Genomic DNA, 24,616 nt, shown 5'->3' on the forward strand with positions numbered 1-24,616 from the left:
TGTTAAAATGTTCTTCTATGTTCACCAGAACATATTTATAGCATTTCTCATCTTAGGCCCATGCAATGTGTTAAACTAATATTAGAAGATTTGTCATAGCCACGTGATTGCATATCATTTGCACTAAAAACCTTTCACACCCACAGCGACACAGACAGCGTATAAAATACAGGTTAGAGAGACAACTTTTTCCATGACTCATTTGTGACGAGCTCAGCTGTACATTTAATAGTAGGTAACTGAAAAAAATCATTCAATTAATCATATAATGATTGTAAAGAGAAAATTTAATTTTAATATGCTTTTTAATTTTTTTTTTTTTTTTTTTTTTAATGTTATTTGTTTATATTTTGTTTGGCTATCATTCTTGTTCATTGATGTTAATTTTCACACCAATAATGATTTGACAGATCTATGGATAATTTCTTATCTCCTTACAGATGATGGGACAGTTCCAGATTTATCTTGTTTTCTGGGCATTGCTTCTTATGACTATTTCTGCAGAGGATGACACAGGGGCACCAAAAGAGTGTGAGGATGCTCCATTTGTTCCAGGGTACAATCTTGCTGGAGAGGGATTTGATGTTGTGACCATGGAGCGAAAAGGATCTTACGTGATTAACATGGAGAAATGGGATTTAGGAAACAGCACTTGTAAATTGCGCAAAAACAATTACATGAATGGAATAAAACAAAAGCTACCAGCTGCAGTTGTGTTCTGGAGGACTTTGCCAAAGTGTTCAATGAAAGTCTCCAGTCAGATCTTTGAATCAAGTGAAGCACTGGTCAATGATTCCTCATCAGCACTCTCGGTCAGCTGGAAAGTAGGTTTAGATGTGAAGGCTGCTGGAGCTGCAGTCGGAAGCACTCATTCCAGGGAATCAAAATTTGCAATGACAAAATCAAAACAAGACAAATACAGTTTCACCAAACATGAAGTTGCATGCAGCTTTTACAGGTGAGAAAGCTGGGTAGTTTTTCCTCATATAATGACAATGAAAAGAAATTTGACCTCTTTGACCTCACTGAATTCAAAGGTATTAACTGTTTCTTTACAGATATTGTGTAGCTGAAAAGCCTCCCCTTCATGCAGAGTTTCTTGAAGCAATTAAATCACTCCCTGCATCCTATGATCCAGACGCCTACCGCAACCTGATCACCACATATGGCACTCACTATATCAAAGATGTCAAGTTAGGGGGGCAAATGAAAGCCATAACAGCCATCAAAACCTGTCAGGCAACGGTGAGTGGACTTACAGACACTGCAGTAAAAGACTGTTTGGATGTAGAAGCCTCTGGTTCATACAACATAGCAACTGTGAAGGTAGAGTCACATTTTTGTAAAGAAAAAAAGAAGAAAATGGGCACAAATCAAAAGTTCAGCACCATGTTCAATGAGCGCCAGACAGATATTATCGGAGGAAAAATAAATGGTGAAGATCTTCTTTTTTCTGGTTCATCACACCCAAATTCCCTTAAGAACTGGCTTGAGTCTTTGAAGAGCCTCCCTGACATTGTGCACTACTCTCTGAAACCCCTCCATTTCTTACTGAGTACTAAACATCCTGCCAGGAAAGGACTGAAAAGAGCTGTTGAAAAATACATAATTGAAAATGCTCTCATGAAAGTTTGCTCTGAGTCTTGCAATATTGGCAGGAAGTGCAGTGCAAGAGACAGATGTGCTTGTGTTTGTGAAAGCAGTCAAATTATAAAGTCTAACTGTTGTCCAGTTGAAAAAGGACTTGCCACCCTGAAAGTTTACAGTCTCAGAGCTAAAGGTCTGTATGGAGATGTACGTACTGAAACAGATGGTTTTGTATTAGTTGAATATGGCACACAAAAGAAGCGCACTAAAACTATTAATGATAATGACAATCCACGTTGGCCAGAAACATTTGATTTTGGTCCTATTAAGATCAGCATGGCCAATAAACTAACTTTTAAAGTTTATGATGCAGACAGCTACTGGAACAACGATCTCCTTGGTTCATGCTCTTTTGATCTTAGAAGTGGAGTTGTGCATGACACTTGTGTTTTTAAATATGGTACCTTCTTTTTTACCTATGAAGTGAAATGTGCTCCTAGTCTAAATGGCCCACAGTGTAATGAACACAAAGCTTCTCCAATGGCTGCCCCTCTGGCTGACATTTTCAGCTCAAGAAATGGGGTTCTTGTTAAAGACATGCCCAGACTTGAATCAGCTCACAATTTCTCAAATAAATTCAAAAGCGCTTCTGGAAAACAGATAAAGCTGTAGGATTTTAGTAGGATCTCAAATCAGGCGTTATGCATTAAAGCCATAATCTTGCAAAGCTTGCTAATAATCACATGCTTAAAATGCTTAAGTATAAACATTGCTCAATAATTTTCATTCCAATTACTTGTCTTTGTATTTTGTTTTATTAAAGCATTCACAAAACCTGATCTGTGTGATTTATTTACTTTTTAGAAAGAAAAAATCCTAAAACTGCTAAAACTGACAGCTGCTCTGCAAAAGATATGTAACTAAAACCTTCTTCTGGGGAGGCACATTATATCATTGTTTATAAATTGTTGATACATTTGATTATAAATTCATATAAACTAAATGAGAAAACTTTTGCAAAATAGTAATTGAAGCAAATTCAGTCACATGCTTTGTGTCAAGTTAAATCAGAACTATCAGGGGGCTGTACAATGATGGTAGTTGAACAAACTCAGGGTTACGTGTTAAGAATTTTGAGTTGACAATTCAAATCAATCCAATCGAGTTTTGTTGGTACCATGACACTGATCATCAACTTAAGTGTGACATCAGTAGCTCTGAAGAAAAGCTCTCGGACTAAATCTAAAATATCTTAAACTGTGTTCCGAAGATGAACGGAGGTCTTACGGGTGTGGAACGACATGAGGGTGAGTCATTAATGACATAATTTTCATTTTTGGGTGAACTAACCCTTTAACACTGCAAAAACTTTAAGATCTGCCGCACGTGACGTGGATCTGCATCCTATTTTCTCACAATGCTTTATATTCATTTAAGAATTTATTTAACTCATTTAATACTGTGCTTATGAGGATACTTGACAAAATGGGTATTTTGGCATAATTTTGTGTGTTTTCGTCCATTCAAGCTTAAAAGAGAACTCAATACGGTTAGTATGTTAGTAGGTAGCACAGCGGTAAATGCAACCAGCATGTGGTTTGAGACTTATAAATGTCCTTACCTATACCCTACCCTAAACCTACCCTTAAAACAATTCAAATATAGGATTGGTAGAACAATGTAACTGTAACACAGTTCGTAAATACGGGAAGAAGGAGGCGGGAACCGGCGAACGTTCAACAAAACTTTAATTCCAAAATAAACAAAGAACAAAATGAAAGTAATGCCGGCAGACCCTCGCAGACATCTTCCAGCCACACAAACATAATAAAACATAAAATAATATCCAGGTCCTCTCTAGTCCTTCACTGTTGATGCTCCTCCTTTTATGCTTCCGGAGCTTCTCCGTGAGAGACTCAAGGCCAGTGCGCCTCGCAGGTGGAGCTCATTATCTCTTACGTCACCGGCTTCACGCCGTTCCCTCATGGCTCTCGCCCGCCCTGCTCGGCACAGTAAAGGCTGATTTATACTTCAGCGTCGGACCTACGCCGGAGCCTCTGTGCGGTAGGCTATGCGTCTGTTTTCATTTATACTTCTGCGTTGTTGTCCGCGTCGATGTGCATGCAGACCACTAGGAGGCAGTGCACTGTTTAATAAACAGTACCCATGAATTTCCAATCCGTACACTCAGATTTGTAAACTGTACCTTCAGTTTTAAAATCCGTGCTCACAAATCCATGCCCACGTTTTCACAATCCGTTCCCACAGTTTTGCAAACTGTACTCACAGATTTGTGGCCCATCCCTCCTTTTAGAAATATGTCCCGACCGATCAACTATGGCTCACCTGTCAGTTAAATTGACAGCTTTTGCAGTATATTTACATAGTAAAATAACAAAAATAGGCTAGGGCCTAATAATAATGATCATATAGGTGCCAAATTATGTTTCTGCTGGTGGGTGCCCACGTTCCATACAATTAATTATACTTGGTGCTCATTTTTCAAGAGTATTGTCTTTTTCTTCATGCGATGATGCGCTTATGAATTCATTACACATTTATTCATGTCTCGTAAAGAGAAATACACGGACAGCAAATACAACAAAAGCACATATTATTTGCTGTAGCAAGTCGCACTCTTGCTGATATACCATATGATTTTGCAGTTAATTTCTTAAAATGCAATTTGTCATCATGCAAAATACAGAAAGCAAACTTTTGTATCAGGTTATGTTGTAATGTAAATATAATGGTAAAATTGTGTGTATTATAAATCTACCAATCAGAGAGGTTCCTGAATCTCAATCATTTTTTGAGATAGGCACCCACGGGATTGGCACTAATAATAATAATTTATTAATAATAAATCATGTGGTGTTGACAACTGTTTTTGTAATTGTGTTTTCTGAAGAAATTAGTTATTCTACACATTCTGTAAAAATATAAACAGTTATTAATGATATATTATATTGTTGTTGTTATTGATATTATCATTTATTGATTTGTATATATTTTCTATCTTGTTTTATTTAGTTTTTTTGTAAAATGTAAAATTTGAATAAAAATAAGAGTGTAATCATATAGGCTACCAGCTAATGTAATGCTAGCTAAAGGATGGTGAAAAAACGGATGCTGCATTAATTGCATGTTAAACTGAAAAAAATAATCGCATGTGTTAATGTGTTAATTTTGACAGCACTAAAATAAAGGTGACATCATAAGGAGTGTAGCAAAGGGAATCAAGAGGCAGGAGCACATATGGCCAACACAGAAATCTGACACTCATATCACTGCATATTATTTGAACTACAAAACTTTGACACCCACGACTACACAAGCATCATATAAAATGAGCAGTTAGAGAGACAACATATTTCAGATTCAATTGATCAGCTCACCTGTGAATTTAATGGTAAAGAAAACTGAAAAATCATCACATAAATCATATTATGATTTTGAAGAAATTATTACTGTTTTACATACACATTTGTAATTTGTTTATAATGTTAAAATATAGCAATATTGTTGATATGATCAATTTTATGAGAACATTATTTTCATGTAAAATTTGAAACCAATAATGATTTGACAGAAACATTTTCTCATCTCATTACAGATGGGGCAGTTCCAAGTTTACCTTGTTGTTTTCTGCGCATTGCTTCTCATGATCATTTCTGGAGAGGATGACACAGGTGCATCAAACAAGTGTGAAGATGCTCCCTTTGTTCCAGGATACAATCTTGCTGGAGAGGGATTTGATGTTGTGACCATGGAGCGAAAAGGATCTTACGTGATCAACATGGAGAAATGGGATTTAGGAAACGGCACTTGTAAATTGTGCAAGAACAGTTACATGAATGGAATAAAACAGAAGCTACCAGCAGCAGTTAAAGACTGGAGGACTTTGCCAAAGTGTTCAATGAAAGTCGCCAGTCAGATCTTTGAATCAAGTGAAGCACTGGTCAATGATTCCTCATCAGCACTCTCAGTCGACTGGAAAGTTGGTTTAGATGTGAAGGCTCCTGGAGCTTCGTTCGGAAGCACTCATTCCAGGGAAGCGAAATTTGCAATGACAAAATCAAAACAAGACAAATACAGTTTCACCAAACATAAAGTTGCATGCAGCTTTTACAGGTGAGAAAGTTGGGTTGTTGTCCTCATAAAATGACAATGCAAAGAAATGAAAACTTTAAATTGCTCCCTCTATGGTCCCACTGAATTCAAGCATGTTTATTGTTTCTTTACAGATATCGTGTAGCTGAAAAGCCTCCTCTTAATGAAGAGTTTATTGAAGCAATCACGTCACTCCCTGCATCCTACGATCCAGACGCCTACCGCAACCTGATCACCACATATGGCACTCACTACATCAAAGATGTCAAGTTAGGGGGGAAAATGAAAGCCATAACAGCCTTCAAAACCTGTCAGGCAACAGCGAGCGGGCTTACAGATACTGCGGTAAAAGACTGTTTGGATGTAGAAGCCTCTGGTTCATACAATGCAGCAACTGTGAAGACAGAAAGCCATTTTTGTAAAGAACAGAAAAGGAAAATGGGCACAAATCAAAAGTTCAGCACCATGTTCAATGAGCGCCAGACAGAGATTATCGGAGGAAACATAAATGGAGAAGATCTGCTTTTTTCTGGTTCATCACACCCAAATTCCCTTAAGAACTGGCTTGAGTCTTTGAAGAGCCTCCCTGACATTGTGCACTACTCTCTGAAACCCCTCCATTTCTTACTGAGTACTAAACATCCTCCCAGGAAAGGACTAAAGAGAGCTGTTGAAAAATACATAATTGAAAATGCTCTCATGAACGTTTGCTCTGAGTCTTGCAAGATTGGCAGGAAGTGCAGTACAAGAGACAGATGTGCTTGTGTTTGTGAAGGTAGTCAGATTATAAAGTCTAACCGTTGTCCAGCTGAAAAAGGACTTGCCACCTTGAAAGTTTAAAACCTTAGAGCCAATGGTCTGTATGGAGATACATTTACACAAACAGATGGCTCTGTATTAGTTAAATATGGCACACAAAGCAAGCGCACTGAGATTAATAATAATAATGACAATCCACGTTGGCCAGAAACATTTGAGTTTGGTCCTATTAAGATCAGCATGGCCAATTCCAAATTAACTTTTAAAGTATATGACGAAGACATTTACTGGAACAGCGATTTCCTTGGTTCATGCTCTTTTGATCTTAGAAGTGGAGTTGTGAATGACACTTGTATTTTTAAATATGGCACCTTCTATTTTACCTATGAAGTGAAGTGCGCTCCCAGTCTACAAGGCCCACAGTGTAATGAACACAAAGCTTCTCCAATGGCTGCTCCTCTGGCTGACATTTTCAGCTCAAGAAATGGTGTTCTGGTTAAAGACATGCCCAGGCTTGAATCAGCTTACAATAACTCAAATAAGTTCAACTTCAAGAGTACTTATGAAAAACTAGTTATGCTGTGAACTGCATTTTGAATCCATCCTTTATGCATGAACAATAGACCTAATATAGCCTAACAGCTCTTTCATCTGCTATAGAAAATAAGTGTATAAGTATCCTTAGCTTAGTTCTTCCATTGCTTTTCTGATTTATTTTCTGTTTTTGCATTAAAAAGCATTCTTAAAGACAGATCTGTGTGTTTTTGTTCTTTTTGGGTTTTTATTATTTTGGACTTGCAAAAAGTAATAGTATACACACTGTACATTGTCACTTATACAGTGCACTAACTACAGGCAGTGCTGGTACTTCCCCATTTTATTTTATTTTTTATTTTTTTTATATTTTACTACACAGTCATATTTAATTTTCTCGGTTCACATTTGAAGGCATAGAGAAAATAAGTTGAATTTGGAATTGCAAACTTCTATTTAATTCCTATTTGTGTCATATAAAAAGATGGCAACTTCTAGCTTGTGTATTGCAAACTATTCTTGATATATGTAGCGAATTAACTCAAAGGGGAAATATTAATAATTATTCATAACTCATTATGATTATTAATTATGATTAATTATGAATATGCAAATCCGTTAATCAGATTAACTGGACATAGCTACATTAAAATTAATATTACAATCAGTTAACCTGTTCGTCCAGTGAACGCTCAGTGTTGATTGTTTATTAATTCTAAGAAATGTTAATTTCCAAGTTATGGAAAAATAATATTTCTTATTGTACTGTACTACTCAGAGCACGTAGTCCGGATCTATCACTTAAGCGGCAATTCATTAGCAAACGGAGTCAGAACCAAACATGTCCTGTGCACAATCTTTATTAACTAACTCACAAACACATAACTAAACTAACAAACACGTAACATAACATACACAAAGGGTCTCACACACACATACACAAGTCAGAATGAGTAATGATAGAGTTGAACCGGAAGAGATGCTGTTACTAGAGCTACATGAAATGTCAAAGGCACTCTGGAAAGGACTCATCAGTTTCTTTTAGCAATAGCAAAGGTAAAGTCTTTACAAATCAATACTAAATCGCTGTTTAGCATTAAAATGTACGATACTTGCAAGATGCCTTTAGGCTGAAGAGCGTCGGATCTGCAGGTTGAGGATAACTCTTGAAGTTATCATCTGAAGTTGTTGCCAGTCTGTTGGGTGATGAGCACATGGCTGGGTGTTGTAGGCCAGGGGCCTACCAGCCTTGCGGCCGGGCCTAGAGAGGCCGGCCGCAAGGAGATTTGTTCGGTCGTCTAGAAGCAAGGAAGAAGAGAGGGAGTGGCACTGTTCGCTGGTTTTTAACCTCTGGTCAGAGTCACACCTCTCAGTTGTTGACCGGACCAATGAAGATGTTGTAATTCTGGGTGGCAACACCCCTCCTGTCAGGGCTTTTACGACCCAGAAAGATTAACAAGCTGAGTTCTTGAATCAGAACTATTAAATATTCTTTTAATACTGATGTGTTGCACAGGTATGGATGTACCGCATACACAAGCATTTAAATCTTCCCGCTACGAATGTATAGACACTAAACATGGCATGATTGAGGTTACTGTGCAGGTCGTAACATTTAACAATCATCAAACATGTAAATACAATGAGTACAATACAACATCAGTAATAATGGATACCATTTCCTGAGAAGGGTTCATTTATAGCACAGTCTGTCTATACATTAATGCCATAGGGTCTGCGTTCTGTGTGGAAAATGCAGGGAAGATGCAGATTTTCTGTGTCTCTACTCTGTTCTCCATGCGGCAACCACATTCCTCAGCGCAATAAACTTGTAACTGAAAACTTCCCGGGGGATGGGGACAGACTCCAGAGTGAGCTTAAACTATTGGTTAACTAACCAATGATTGTGTCTGATTTGCCTCAGTCATTACATATGAAATTGGAATTCTAACAGATAGCTCTCTCCATATATGTTATGTAGGCAGCTGAACTAAACTACAAAATCATAACTTTATTTATAATTTTTAATTATTTGAAGAATATTATATTTAAATCAATCAAGGACAGTTATGTGGAAGGGCTTTTTATACATGCCTTACCTTCAAGCACATAATCTTTTGGATGCATGTGCTTTATAATATTCATTTTGGTTAACAGTAATCATAGAAATCATTAAATTAATATAAGTGTAATTAATAAATGATGCTAGGTAATGAAGCTTAGGTCTCATTAGTTAGTGTATGTAGGCTAAGTACTCTATGCTCCATAGAGGCTATGTAGTTGTGCTCCATTAATCACTAAACTTACTTTATTACTTTAGCGTCATCCATCACATCTCTTATTTATCAATATTGAACAACCATGTAATTCATATTATTGCTTATATGCTCATGTATTAACACTACAGGATTTCCTGAACATTTCGAAGTAGGCCTGTTAATGTGATATATTCAAGTGTCTGTGGTTTGTAAGTATGTTTCTAAGCTTTAGCGTTTCACACATCAGCTGAGCTGAGCTAAAATGCATTTAGCAACCTTTGCATGCCACTTTGAGACATTGGCTAAGTTAGAACATGTTTTTTTGTTGTTTGTTTGTTTTTGTTTTTGTTTTGGGGGGTTGGAAGGGTTCTACTACTTGCATTCTACTAGAAATGCAAAAAAGCAAATATATGTGAGAATCAATAGCCACACACATATTTATTAGACTGTTAGCATATGAAAATAACAATAAGAACAAAAGATTCACCATGACTGAGTTTGATGGCAAAAGTTACAATGCCACCAACAAATGACTGGACAGGGATCAAACATGTTAAAGATTATGGTGGGGTAAGGCTACAAAAGTCTGGCCTGTTCATGATCGTGGCCTTACAGTCCCTACTATCAGTGTCAATCAAGTAATTTGAGATAATGTTTCTTAGAGGTTTTGTCTAACAAATCCAAAAAGAATTCTAACAGAATTTTTGTTAGAAACTGGGACCAATCAGTTGGATCAAACAAAAGTTGACTTATTATTATTATTATGGATGTAAATATAGCCACAAGGGGCAATCATTGGGTTCCAAGAATAAATGGACCATGTGGATGATATTTTAGGTTTGATGAAGCAAGTTAGCAATACATGCTGGTGTCAAAAGGAACAAAGTAAATCACTTATTTCAGCCTACAAAAAATATTTTAATAATTTAATATATTTCTGTCTGTGGCCCGAGATGTTGGGATGGACTTGATACTACAGAGGATAAATCGTTTGAAGAATAGATTAATGGATCAATGGATATAACAAATAAAATGGATATACAGCAATAAAATTAATAATGTCTGTTTACATGACATATTTTCAATGTTATTAGGATATATAAATGTCACGGGTCAGTGACAGAAGAGAGGAAAACATGATGCTTGGATAACAATGCAGCAGTCCTTATTTTACTCAAAAAAAAGGCACAGGAAGGCCCAGGAAAAACCACAGGAGCACTACACACCAACCATTCAATAGGCAACACCAAAGAACTGAAATAAACTGGGTATAAATACAAAATAAGGCACTAAACTAGACACAGGTGAAACTAATCAAAAACCATGTGGACAAACAATGGCATACTCAGAAACTATGAGAATCAAGTAAACATGAACTTCACACAGGGTAAAGTAGGAACAAAAACAAAGATGAATCTTGACAATAAAAGTTATTTTAACACTGAATGATCTATAAGCATTACACAGTTGTTTGCAAGCTGGTTATATAAGTCAATCTATCGAACCATTTACACAGATTGCCGCGACAAACCATTTTTTCGGTGTATTAACTTGCACGGATTAATTGTTCACCACAAGACTAGTAATATGCACTAACAAAGTAAATAGGGTCAATTTTGATTTCATGCAGACTTTAAACTATAAGATCTAAAAGGATTTGTTATCCTGTGGCTCCCTCTGGTGGACAATATTACTGTTATGGCCTTCATCTCTGAATCTCATTGATATAAATGGCTAATATTTAATATTGCTGTTAGCGCCCCGAGCATCAGAAGTTCATGAAACTCATCAAATTGCATGTTTACTCAGAATGTCTTGTCGTCCATGTGTATGAAGTTCTGTGAGACTTGGATTCATACATTCAAATTGATGAAAAAATAGATGTCTTATCCTGTGGTTTCCTCTAGTAGACAACATTATTACAACATGTTGTAGTCTGTCGGCCATTTTGAATTGGCAAAAATTTATTTTTCAAACTCCTCCTAAACCACTTGACTGATTAACATGAAATTTGGCATGTATCATCTATAGACACTTATGATAAAAAGATATCAAAAGAATTGTAATTATTCAAACCGCTTAGAAGATACAAGCCCATTCATTTTGTAGCCATGGCTCCATACACTTATTAAACTATATCTTCTAAACCATTTGATGAATCCAAATTCTTTTGACAACTTTTTGTCACCAGGGTTGGTGTTAATTTGGCAAATGGCCTAGGAGGAGTTTGAAAAAAATATGTTTATCAAAAAGCTCAAAATGTCAGAATATATCATTTACGGAGATATATGTTTTGAGATGTACGAAAAACGGAGATATATATTTTGTTCAGCTTGACTCAGAGAATCAGAGAATTTTGATTATAACCTGTAAGGTTGTGGATATATGAGAAAAACCTAAAAGTACTTATTATAGCGCCACCTATGGCCCATTCGGAATGGGTGCGTGCAGTAATGGGAGTCATTTGGGACCATCCTGCCAAATTTGGTGTTTATGGTTTGTACTTATGGTTTTGGCTGGCCAGACACTTTTAGGGCAGAAAAAGGGGCCGTTCACATTTCCGTAACAAAACATCAAAAGCTCTGATCATAACTGTACAGGTATATCTAGTAGTAAAGCTAATGCAAGGGCTAGAAATTTATCTTTGCTGAAACTTCCTACTCCTTGTGGAGAGTGCAGTTCATGGTTGCATATAGCAATGACAGACGCCACAGGAGCGCTAGTGCTTTGTAAAGAAGGAGAAAGCGGCGCGGCCACGATTTCCACGCGTTTTTAGACGCGATATGTGAACATCCCCAAAAAATAATAAAAATACGTAGCTGCGAGCAGCAATTATCAGGGTACAAGCACTTTTTCCGTGTTTAAGTGCTATTATTGGGTCCCTAGTGTATCTAACAAACCAGAAAACATGCTAAAGGACAACCCAGTAACTGTTTTGGTAAGCCTTTCCCTACAAGCATGTGAAAAAATGAGCCGCTCAGATTTCACTCCCCTCCTGTCGTAGGGAGGGGATCTTATTATAATATTACCGCCCCTTAATCTGTAAGTTCCTACCCACAGCGCAGCCATTTTGTTTTCGCAAACATTAACAGTGTACCAGTAACACTGGTCCTGGAATGCAGCTGTCCTGTACAGTTTAGCTGTACAACCCTGATCAAACACACTTCTTCAGGATTGCTAAGGCTACATGAAGGAAGGTGAGCGGGGTCGGAACAAAACTCTGCATGACAGCAGCACTCAAGAACGTCTGTCCCTGAGCTTGTGATATGTCACAGCTATGTGAACATTATCACGATCTATTAATGGTTATAATAGTAAACATAAGAGATATCTCCATAAACTCCTTGCATTTGAGCCACTAAGGACACAGTGGTGTAATTTTATTTATGAAGGGAATGTGTCCAAATAACTTCATATACCAGTGCAAGTCAAGACTGCTTTGCACACAAGGGTCACACAGGATGGACCAATACCACATCTGCATTAAATTATACAAGCTGTACACTCACTACTTTACATTGTAGCAAAGTGTCATGTTGTCACATGAAAAGATATAATAAAATATTTACAAAAATGTGAGGGGGTGTACTCACTTATGTGAGATACAGTATATTAATATGAAAACAACTCTAATATCGTCTTGACTATCGACAAACATATCAGCTATTGGCAATATTTCCAACTATCGTAAATACACAATACTATTGTGAAATGTGTTACATCCAATGTCTGTAGGAGTATATGTTGTTTTGAGTGTATCTGTGCAGGAGAGGGTGTGGCCTGCGCAGAGATCCTGATTGTTCTGGCCCCAATTGGCTGATTCCTGCTGCGATGATAAGGACCACCCCAAAAACCCTATGGAGGCCGACTTTGTGCCATTTTGTTTGTTGCTCTGTCTTGATTTCTCCTGTGTTTGTGTGTGCTTTGTAAAATTTGCTTTTGTTCAGTTCGAGTTATAATTTTCAGTATTGCTTTTGCCTTCAGTTTTGCCTAGACGGTCGTAACAATTGACACAACCCTATTTTGGTGTTTGAATTCTAAACATTTAACATTGCTTTGCTTAGGGTTTAAGTTTAAGAAAGAAAGGTGGTAAATTGATCAGGAAGATCACATTAGTGTATTACTATTACAGACATACAGGTAATCATTATACACTAGTTTTACTATACAGTGTATTGTTGCGCGACTGTATTACTGATCACTGTATTAGTGAGTTAAAACCAATGTCATCCTCTGTCTGGTAAGTCACAGAGGCTCTGGCTCTCTACTTAACACAACGTTATCTGAACGTTCAGGTTAAATCTTATGTTTTCTTATCAGTTCTATCAAATACTTTTACCTTTAAACAACTAAGGTGTTATATAAAAACAACTTTATTAGAGTTAGAGTTAAAGTTATGAGAGAGTTGTTCCTATTATTGGTTCAAAATACCACTGTAATCATGCAGAAATAGCAATAGGCCTTAAATGTCATGCAAAGTCTGCCTTAAGTCTACAGCTGTGATGATGCAGACAACTTATAGTGAGTGCTATTTATATGGTCTCACACTGGGGTAAGACAGGCCTCTACTTCATAATAGTTCATTTTGATTCCTGAAATCAAACTTGCCTTTTCTTTTTGAGGCACTTTCAAGTCTTCCCATCTTGAGCATGGCCAGGTCTATGGTTCTGGTGGCATACACCTTCCGGCTCAATGTTTTCCAAAATTCCAAATCTAAAATGCAACGATGTTCAAAACTCAGTTGCATTATTCAAAACTCTACACAATTCACAAAACTATACACACAATATGCAAGGAACACCTTATCTCTTGCACTCTGTTCTTTGTTGGGCTTTTTCAGTTACAGTGCACTTCATAGAGTCCTGATACTTAATAGCCTAACACTATGAATACAAAATTCCAGTACTTTAACCAATTTTAGTCATTTTTCAATCTAGTTTTCTTGTGTACCACAATAGAATAGTTTGCTTAAAAAGGTAATGAAAACAAACTGAAACATATTTAACCAACACATTGTGTAAGCAGTTAAAAAAAACTCGGGTACAACTAGGGTGACCACCACTATCATCCTCAAAGAGACTCTTTGGGTAATTGATAAACATATATGGTAGTTCAGGGGATAAACATGTGGACATTTGCAGTGAAATACCTTTGGTCTCTGATGTATCTGCAATTGCCAGCACTTTGACGTTGCAGATATAGTAGATGTCACTGTTTGTCCCACAGCCTGCACACCCTGGTCTTCAGATATTGTGACATGCACTGTAGCTGTGATAATAAAAAAAAAAATCATAATCCAGTTAATCCGGTTCCCAACCCTAGTCCTGGAGTACCCCCAATACTGCACATGTTTTATGTCTTTCTGACAAACCCATCTGAGGTCTGAGGAGTTTTTACACTGCAGTCGAGTGTTCATCTAAGGATGTTTGTTCTAGTAGACTAATTTACAGACACATACACAAACTCCTGAGTCAAACAGCAAGTGTATCTGAGCTGTGGCCAATCACGAAAAGAGTCATTGTTTTGTATTGTTCTTTTGGATTATTTCAATAAACCTGTTTTTGAAGCATATTGCTTATGTGGCTACTGATTTGCTTCTTTTGTCTAATTGTTACAACTTACCCCAGCATGTGTTACAACCTATCCCGGCAGTGGGGTAAATTCTAACCATGACACACCATAGAATTGACATCAACTCATAAATGCTGTGATATTCTTACAGAGGTTTGAATTGGTGACTTCTGTAGTAAAAAATATGGGTACTTTGAAGAAACATTTGAGCACTCTAGCTCAAACATTTACTGAGTTACAGATGCTGAAGCAAAAACTGTTACAACCATACCCGGTCTCCCCCTGTTCTCATATGCTAGTTTAATAAACATGTGCACAAGTGTGTGGCTAATGATTCACCCATATTTGTTTCTTTGTATTTCTTAGTACTTAAAATGGTTTTCCAAAAAATATATAAAAGTCTCAAAGTGCTGTGCATGAGATTGCTACATGCATTTCAGCTCAGCTGATGTGTGAAATGCTAAAGTTCAGAAGCATGTCCTTGTTACAAACCACAAACACTTCACGTCAATAGACATACTTGGAAATGCTCAGGAAATACTGTAGTTTTAACACATGAGCATATAAGCAATAATATTAATTACATAATGATTTGTTCTTTCTTGTATTGTTGATGAATAAGAAATGTGATAAATGAAGCTACAGTAGATTTAGTAATTCATGGAGCACAACGTAGGTCAGAGTACATATGAAGTATATACCTGTGTAAAGAACATGTATATCTAACAAACAGAAACATAGTGCAAATTAGTGTGTTAATGTCTGAATATTATCAATCAGTATTTTCAAAATTCAGTATTTTTAACCCTGAAGTGCAGGCTTGGTTGGCAAACTACATATAGGGCACATTTTACCCACACTTCCTTTGGCTTTGAGTTGCCAAATGGCTCCATACAGACAACATGGCTTATCTTATCTGTCTTTCTTTTCCACTGTCTAGGCATTCTGTAAGATTATTAAAAAGAAACTGTTCATAGTTGTATTTAAGGAGATGGTTGTAACACTTTTTAAAGATGTTTTAGCCCAACTTAACCCTTTCAGCCAGTGTTTAGCTAGCTGTATTAGCATAATGGTTTGAAATTAGCAGGTTAAAATTGCATCACGTTTTGCCAGAGAAACTACAATTTAATCTAATATAAGTTAACGTTATATGATTTTATCTGCAAAAGTTTAATTACTAAACAAAATATAGTTTTAGTAAAAAAAAAAAAAAAAAAAAAAAAAATCTTACCTAAATATCTGTTTTTTCTTTATAAAATCTGCGTGTACCTATTTACAGCCTTGACAACTATTCAAACGCTCCTCTGTTTATGGCCTCGCATCATAGGACTCCTAGTTTAACCCTGATTGGTCGAATCGTTGGCGTTACAACTCTCTCCATGTAATTTTTATCTAAAATGTAATAAATCAGTATAAACTCAAATGTCTTTTGTTTCAAAATTATGACAGAAGTTCCACAGGGAATTATTTTTCATGGCAGGTGGTTTCTTGTGGTAATGCAAGCACATTAGCTTTTGTCTGAAGTTCCTAAAGAACATTTAAAAACAATTCCAAATTAACATGACATTAAGCATATCACATACATGGGTTTGTTTGGTGACTGCGATGTTATAATAACATCATCAGTGCGCTGTTCATAGGCGCTGTCCCTTCAAATGGCAAAGTTGCGTCCATTCGCAACGTCACAGTAATGCATAGCTGCGATTGGCTGCTGCAGAAAGGCGGGTCTAATGTCTATGAGGAAAAAGAAGACGGCCATTTTCGTGAGGTCGCAGGCCTTTGTGGTGAGTTTAAAGGATGATCTTAAAAACAGAAATTGATGAGAATATTCTTTACCAGAAAAGCAGCCAGCATATATATTCAGTAGTCTGGGTTTATATTGTTTCCAGATGAGCAACATGTTAGCTTCCGCCTTAAGTATCGTCTGTTTTAGCAGCCTGCTATGTAGTTGCTTAAAGACGAAACTGCAGCCTCAAACACATCACATACATGAGCTGACAGCAAGTCGCATCGATACGGGCGATCGATCGCCGATAGTCGGCTGCTTGAAAAACTGCTAAAACAGAAAAATTTACGATATAGGGCCTTTTACCACCATATGAACTGCCAGCAAAGAACTGGCATGCAGTTTGAAGGAAATTAAAACAGGAAAATGTGTTAATTTTGAAAATCTAAAATAAATAAATAATACAATTAAATTACTTATTTATTTATTATTATTATTGATGTTCTATTTATTATAATTGTTCATTTATTATTTATATTATTTTTTAACTTATTATGTTCTTATTTTTTGTGTTATTTTTATTTTTACAATTTCCATTTAACTGCATCTTATTGGCAGTTGATAGTAGCTAACATGAAAACTTAGAGCTGATCTCATTTAATTAGATCATTAAAAGCCATTAGTTTTTCAATTATTATTATTATTATTATTGTATTTACAAATCTGATTTAACATTTGTTTTTTGTTTATTTTTTTCCTAGATGCCCAGACACTGCTCTGCTGTAGGTTGCAAGTCACGAGACACAAAAGACGTTAGGAAATCTGGAATCACTTTTCACAGGTGCACATAAATGTTTCCAAATCAGTAGTGGCCATGTTGAAACTGACTTAATATTTTATTATTTGCATTCAGCCTTTTTCTTCCTTCTGTCCATGACCCTATCAGAGAACAGACCTATTGCCAACAATTGGAGAACCACTGCTCTCTAACATGTTTATTTTCCACAGACACAGGTGGTTTCATTTTGATTAATCATTAAAAAGCTTGATTTAAAAATAATGCAATGAACAATTACAATAGAAAGGATTTGTGATTTACAGTCTAATAGTTTGAAGACTGCCATGTCCTATGAATCAAAATATGGCCAAACTTTTGGTCAGCTCAAGACAAACTATAATGATTCATATCTGCCTCCTAGTGATCAATTCACTGAACTACATGAGATTACTAATAATTGTCAACTTATAGTCAATATTCTTGTTTTGTGTTTTGAAAAAGAGTGTTAATGAATATAATATGTCTCAGCAGTAGTTGCTCAAGGGTAATTAAATGATCTTAACTTGTTAATATTGTTTATCATGTTACAGGTTGCCAAAAAAGGGAAACCCTCGTCGCACCACTTGGATTATCAACTCTCATCGCAAAGGCCCTGAGGGAAAAGGCCAGTGGGACCCCCAAAGTGGTTTCATCTATTTCTGTTCTAAACACTTCACCCTTGATAGCTTTGAACTCTCTGGAGTCAGGTTTGCTCCTTATTAGACTCTTAAGTTTTCATAGAAACAATTACCAAAAAAAAAGTTTACAATTAATTCTGCTGTTAAAATACAATATATATTAGCACCTGGTGTCACAGACATGGCTTAAGCCTAGTCCCAGACTAAAATGCATGTATGATCTTTTTTTTAACTGAAAGCAACCTGCACTGACATTTTTTTGTCTTAAATACGTAAAGGTGCCCTAGAATCAGAATTTGAATTTACCTCGGCATTGTTAAATAACAAGAGTTCAGTACATGGAAAAGACATACAGTGAGTTTCAAACTCCATTGTTTCCTCCTTCTAATGTAAATCTCATTTGTTTAAAAGACTTCCGGAAAACACTCGGATCTCAACATAACACTGACTGTTACGTAACAGCCGGGATCATTAATATGTATGACCCCAATATTTGCATAATGCCAGCCCATTCGACGCATTAGACAAGGAAAGGCAGTATTAACGGCTGGATCTGTGCACAGACAAGGTAAGCAAGCAAGAACAACTGCGAAAAATGGCAGATGGAGCAATAATAACTGACATGATCCATGATATCATGATATTTTTAGTGATATTTGTAAATTGTCTTTCTAAATGTTTCGTTAGCATGTTGCTAATACTGTTAAATGAGGTTAAAGTGACCATCGTTTCTTACTGTATTCACGGAGACGAGAGTCTTTGCTATTTTCATTTTTAAACACGTGCAGTCTGTATAATTCATAAACAACTTCATTCTTTATAAATCTCTCCAACAGCGTAGAATTAGACGTTAGCCACAGAGCATAGCCTCAAACTCACACAGAATCAAACGTAACCATCTAAATAAATACTTTACTCACATAATTCGAAGCATGCATACAGCGTGCATGACGAACATCTTGTAAAGATCCATTTGAGGGTTATATTAGCTGTGTAAACTTTGTTTATGCACTGTATTATAGTCGAGAGCTCGTGGGGCAGAGGGAACTTATCTCTTAAAGGGGCCGTGCTGAAAAAAATCAGTGCATAGTTAATGATGCCCCAAAATAGGCAGTTAAAAAGATTAATTTAAAAAAATCGATGGGGTATTTTGAGCTGAAACTTTACAGACACATTCAGTGGGACACCTAGGACTTTATTACATCTTGTAAAAAAACAATCTAGGGCACCTTTAAATGTCCTAATTGAACTAAAGCCTAATCCTGGTAGCCTGGGTGCCAGCCCGAACCCCGCCCACAACATTTTTTGGACGGGAAGTTTGGTCTGGACTCGATCCATTGTGGAGTAATTATGCTCAGCTCCCAGACCGCCGAGCCAATCATATTGCCAGGGCGGGCTTTAATCGATGATGGACAGGCTATCTGCGGTTACGTAACCACCCACGTCATCAAAGAGCGCTTGGGTTGAATTGGTTTTCACCAACGATGACTGCAGCTTGAGAAGTAAGTTGTTTAGATTCCGCTATCACGTCTGTAATAAAAGGAATCGACAGCGCATTAATTTTAAAAGGCGAACAAAGAACCGCAATCAAGACATTTGTCGATGGGAAAGATGTGTTTGCCGTCCTTCCAACGGGATTCGGCAAAAGTTTAAGTACAAGTTCAACATACGTCACTTACTGCGTTGCTCTGATTGGTTGTAGGTCTATCCAATTGAGTGCAGAGTTGTTGTTTTTTTACTGGTTCGGTTAAGACACGCCCCATAATTCAAGTGCAATGGAGCAGTATCAGACTCACATTCTGTCTAGAATATGAGTATGACGAAGTCAGGCTATAATCCTGGCTTAATCTAAGCCCTTTCTGTGAAACCAGGCCTAGAAGGTACAAATAAATAAATAAATAATGTTGATACCTCCTTTTTTTTTTTTTTTTTTTTTTTTTTAGTGGCTATCGCAGACTAAAGGAGGATGCAATTCCCACTATATTCGAAATTCAGCCTCATGAAAGAAGCACTGCTGGGAAATGTGCAACAAAACAGAGAGGCAGACCTCGAAATGTGGAAAAACCTATCAGGTATCTGAAAAAATTCACTTATATCTATTGTGCTTTCTCATGTGAAAAAAAAAAAGAATTGCACTTAATTGTATTGAACGTCTACTTTAAATCTTCTAACTGTACTTGCAGGTTATGTAATATTAATGAAATAAAGGGCCACTTTATTGTATATAAGAAGAGATTACAGTGTCATGACTGTTTCTTAACACACTTAAGTACACTTTTAAAACGTACACTTTGTGATATTGTCAAATTAACAGTTTTACTTTAATGTACATTTTGAATTATTGTTTTAAAAAACTTTGTCATGCTTTAAAGAAATACACATTTTAATTTGTTGACTAACGTACTAAAATACAGGTTCTTGATTTTTAACTAATGTGTTATTCGATATTACATGTAAAGTTAATATATTTAAAATGTACTAAATTGCAACTTCATCATTACAAATGTGTAATTAAGTATATATGTTTGTGTGGGTGTGTGTGTATATATATATCTCAATCAGTTGCGTGCAGTGGTGTTCTGAAATGTGGCAGCAAACAATGACCTCAGTTTTTATTTATTTTATTTTATTTTTATAAATCAAATGTAAATTAATGTCTGTTACATTTAACATTGTCACATTTTCTTTGTTAAATGAAAACTACGTTGTATTACATCATAAAAGAAACCAAATGCAGTTCTATTTTGTATTTTTACATTAACAGTGTAATTAATGTTCTATTTATTAAAACCAAGTCAATCTCATCAAGACAGTGTTTTAAGCATTTTTACATTTATTCCAAAATAATGACTAATTTAAACAATATATTTTATTTGTGTATTGATTTTCAGCTGTTCTTTTTAATAGTCAACACTCTGTCACAGACACAAAGATGTATCTTTAATTTCACCAAGCTGATTGCTCACTAAAACCTTATGATGTCATGACATTTTTAGGACTTTATAAGTTTATGACGTGACATAATGTGGTGATATCTAAAGTGGGTGAGCTGTTTACTTCCTTTTTAATTAGTCTTCCTCCCTCTATCATTTTGTTCATGCAGAGTCAGACTGACACGTGGAACGCTCACGTAAATGAGTTGGGATTTATCATATCATATCCAATCATAACCGACCATATCCAATCATAGCGCGGTGGAGGCATTGCCTCCTCTCACTTGACTTGAGCAGAGCTCAAGTAGTTTCATTCGAGGGCCGGATTATCAAATAAAAAAAAAATCAAAAAGTTGAGGTGGGGGGTGGGTCTTATTGGTAAAAATTATTTTATTAATTATTAGGCTTAAATGAAAATATTCTCACAGTGAGACTATGGTAACCACAGGTAAAACCATGCATGGCTACTCACTACCCGTGTCAAATGATATTATATTATGATATGTTATATAGGCCTATAAAAATGCCTAAACACAGGTAAAAACTACACCTCAACAAAGACATGAATTATATATTCCCCTACCTACATAATAAATGTATTGCAATATAAATGGCTATAACATAGTTTTCAAAATAAACATTCCACATTTCCACAAACCATAGTTAACTACAGTTCATTCATGGAAAATGTCTGTAAGGATGGTGATTTTGGGACTTAAAAGTCTTCATTCATGACATGTTTCTCCGGTTTTCCTCATCAGTCTTGTTGGGAATGTTGAGGCTGTTTCATCCGATTTAAAACTAGTTTAATCATCGAGTGATTTGTAGTTTGTAAACGAGAGGTGTGTGTGTCGAATTGAAACGCTTCTCACAAGATGCCGCAACACTGTTTAATGATGGTGACTGTGAATAAAAGCAGCTCCTTTAAGCTTTCGTTCCATTATCCACTGGGCCGTGCTGCGTAGTTCAAAGTAAACTAGTGAAACACCTGAAATCAGCACTGTTTGTTCTGTATTTGTTGTTACTGACGAGAAACAACTTCAGATGATTCAGTGACAGAGCAGTCCGAATGAATCCAAATCTTTTCAGATCGTTATGCAAGTGCGTTTGGCCAATTCACAGAAAGAAAGAATCGAGACAAAAGAATGATTAATTCAGGAACGATAGGTATCGCTGGTTGTTGACAGAAATACGGAACACACAAAATAACTGCTGAAATATTCGCACAGAAAACGTTTCTCAGGTCAGTCGGAGGAGCGTGCATGGTACAGTGCGTGTATATAACCGTACAGCTGCAGGCGCCACTGCTGCCACATATCTAAACAAATTTAGCCACACCACCAAGAATTTGGCCCGCAGGCCGCCAGTTGACAAGCCCTGCTTTAGGGGCTCCATTCATTCTCTATGAGCTCAAGGGATGCATGAAAGACTCAGACTCCCGCTGTTTCTTCACCTGCGGTTGTCACTGTTGGACAGTGTTCCTTTAGAAAAACGAGTGCTTTGTACTCTATTTATTGTCGCATTCTTTAATATTTGCATTGTTCATGTGTACCATAAATGCTAATCAATACAGTCGGCAGTACACTATTGGACAGTAACCATATTTCAAAGACAATACAGTAGAAGTAATTATCAAATTACATATAAAGCTGTACTTATTTTTTTCCAGTGTCAAGAACTCCAGTAATAACGAAGAGTCAGAAAGCCAAGAGATCTTCGATAATGAGTCTGTGGTGCAAAAAGTAGCAGATAATGAGTGTGAAAAAGACAAAGGGGAGGATAAGCATGATCAGCCTCAGCCTTCTTCTCAGGCTCCTCAAACTTCTGAAGAGACATTATTAAATGACCGACCGCCTGACCCCTCTTCTCCTCAACCTTCTCCACGTCCACCCTCTCCATCCTGCTATATGAAACGCCTTCCCCCACCTCCTGGCTTTTACTTGCCGAAAGAACACAACTACGCTCAGCTGTGCCCTCTAGTGTGGCGAAAGCGCTACGACAAAGCCATCGACAGCTTGGAGAAAGCGCTGCGTCTTCTGAGTGCCGCTCGACGGCGGGAGAACCGGCTACGCCATGCACTGCTGCGCCTCAGAGAGAGCCGACTTAGAAGTACCCTATCTCGCACGCGAGACGGGGTGAAAGGAAAGGAGGCCCGGATAGGTAGGTTTTCAAGCTGGGCTGCTCAAAAGGGACAGGGAATGAAAGGGGAGAGAGGTTGCAATCTTGAGGGATTGGAGGAGAGTGCAAATGAAGGCACAACTGATGAAATAGATCTTCTCGCTGAGGGATGGAACGGACAGGGACAAAAAAGGGGAAAAGTCACAGCGGAAGAAGAAGAAGGATGCTGTTTTTATTGTGGAAGGGACAATGAAGGAAACAAAATAAGTGTGTACAAAGAGCCAACTGTAGGACCTGATGAGATTCAAGGATCCCAAGCAAGACATAAACCTAAGAGAATCCAGGAAGTCAAAAGGAAAGCCAAGGTGCTCAAAGAACAAAAGCCAGAGAACTCAAGGACTGACGTGGCACATGTCGAGCAACAAAGCTACTACTTGTATTACTGTGAGAGCACAGAGAATGAGGACACAATGCAGGTGGTCACCATGGAATTGCAACCGCAACAATTGAACACAGAGGAGGATGGATCTCTTGAGCTTCACAATAATACAGAAGCAATCCAGCAACTCGCTCTACTCCATCCACAGGCTGACATGCACACTGCGTCTGGATCTATTCAATACTCAGCAACATTACAGGAAACATCTACGCCATTCCATCTGCAGCAAATCCAGGTGCTTCAGCCGCATCAACAACTTCTTCTCCCCGACCTCGCCACAAAGGAAAAGAGTGAAACGGAAATCGAGCAGGGAGAGGGACAGCAGTTCTACTGGATACAGGAAAAAGCTAATGATCATGTCTTACTGATGCCAGTTGCTACCGAAACGGGGGAAAGGAACAGAGTCGATGTTGAGACTGTGATTGAGACAGTGCAGCCTCAGGCAATATTGGACAGATTTCAGTCAAAGGCCACTGAAGAAAGGGATGGACTGACTGTGAAGTGTGATTCCATGACACTGGCGTCTACGGGGTGGGAAAACGGTCAGCTCACACACCAGACGGACCTGAGGCCCACAGCAGTGGGGGGAGATGTCAGAGAGAGACTGAAGGAACATTTAGAGGGGTTTCAGCTTCAGCTTAGCAGCGAGTTTATTGACTGAACTGCTCAACGTGATACGTCTCTGTTGTTATATTATTATCTGATGGTTTTATTCTCTTATTTATTCTATATGGAAGACATCAGCATCATTTTCATCATTTTCACAGAATACTGTTTAATAGAAATTTAATACGTTGGTATTTAAATTGGAAAACCGTAATTCAATAAAACTCTTTGGTTACTAAAATGTGTGTGCTGGGCAATGTTTAGTAAATGGATGCATTAATACAGATCAAATAATTTCTTCCTGACATACTGTTCAAAAAGGCCCAAATTACAGAGTTAAAAGCTAAAAGAACTGACGTGAACTTGGGAAGTAGGACTGATTTGAATTCACTTTTAAATCCAACTTCATTATTCTTCCCTGTCTATACTGTATACTTTCATACCCATGAACATGTATAGGTTTTGAACAATTGTTTGTTCCTTCAACCATGATGATCAAATTTTTCTTTCATAAAGA

At 37.1% G+C, this 24,616-nt stretch overlaps 1 protein-coding gene, 2 long non-coding RNA genes and 1 pseudogene across 3 annotated transcripts; 2 read left to right on the top strand and 2 right to left on the bottom strand.

Moving 5' to 3' along the window:
- Positions 1-83: 83 nt before the first annotated feature.
- Positions 84-13,921, top strand: LOC137037486 (perforin-1-like; annotated as a pseudogene).
- LOC137037487 (uncharacterized) lies at positions 2,549-5,604 on the bottom strand. Its single transcript, XR_010897282.1, has 3 exons — positions 5,466-5,604; positions 5,225-5,372; positions 2,549-3,587 (listed from the first exon to the last, which is right to left on the bottom strand). It is a non-coding gene; the product is annotated as an uncharacterized lncRNA (long non-coding RNA).
- Positions 13,845-16,256, bottom strand: LOC137037488 (uncharacterized). The gene is made up of 3 exons (XR_010897283.1): positions 16,054-16,256; positions 14,401-14,519; positions 13,845-13,964 (listed from the first exon to the last, which is right to left on the bottom strand). It is a non-coding gene; the product is annotated as an uncharacterized lncRNA (long non-coding RNA).
- Positions 16,257-16,544: 288 nt separating this feature from the next.
- thap7 (THAP domain containing 7) lies at positions 16,545-24,329 on the top strand. Its single transcript, XM_067411882.1, has 5 exons — positions 16,545-16,606; positions 17,310-17,389; positions 17,917-18,072; positions 19,947-20,075; positions 22,606-24,329. Exons 1-5 carry the CDS (start codon positions 16,553-16,555, stop codon positions 24,152-24,154), a joined length of 1,968 nt encoding a protein of 655 aa, XP_067267983.1. The 5' UTR covers positions 16,545-16,552; the 3' UTR covers positions 24,155-24,329.
- Positions 24,330-24,616: the final 287 nt, after the last annotated feature.

The sequence above is a fragment of the Chanodichthys erythropterus genome, chromosome 15 (assembly GCF_024489055.1).
Source record: "Chanodichthys erythropterus isolate Z2021 chromosome 15, ASM2448905v1, whole genome shotgun sequence".
NCBI classification, from domain to species: Eukaryota; Metazoa; Chordata; class Actinopteri; order Cypriniformes; family Xenocyprididae; genus Chanodichthys; species Chanodichthys erythropterus.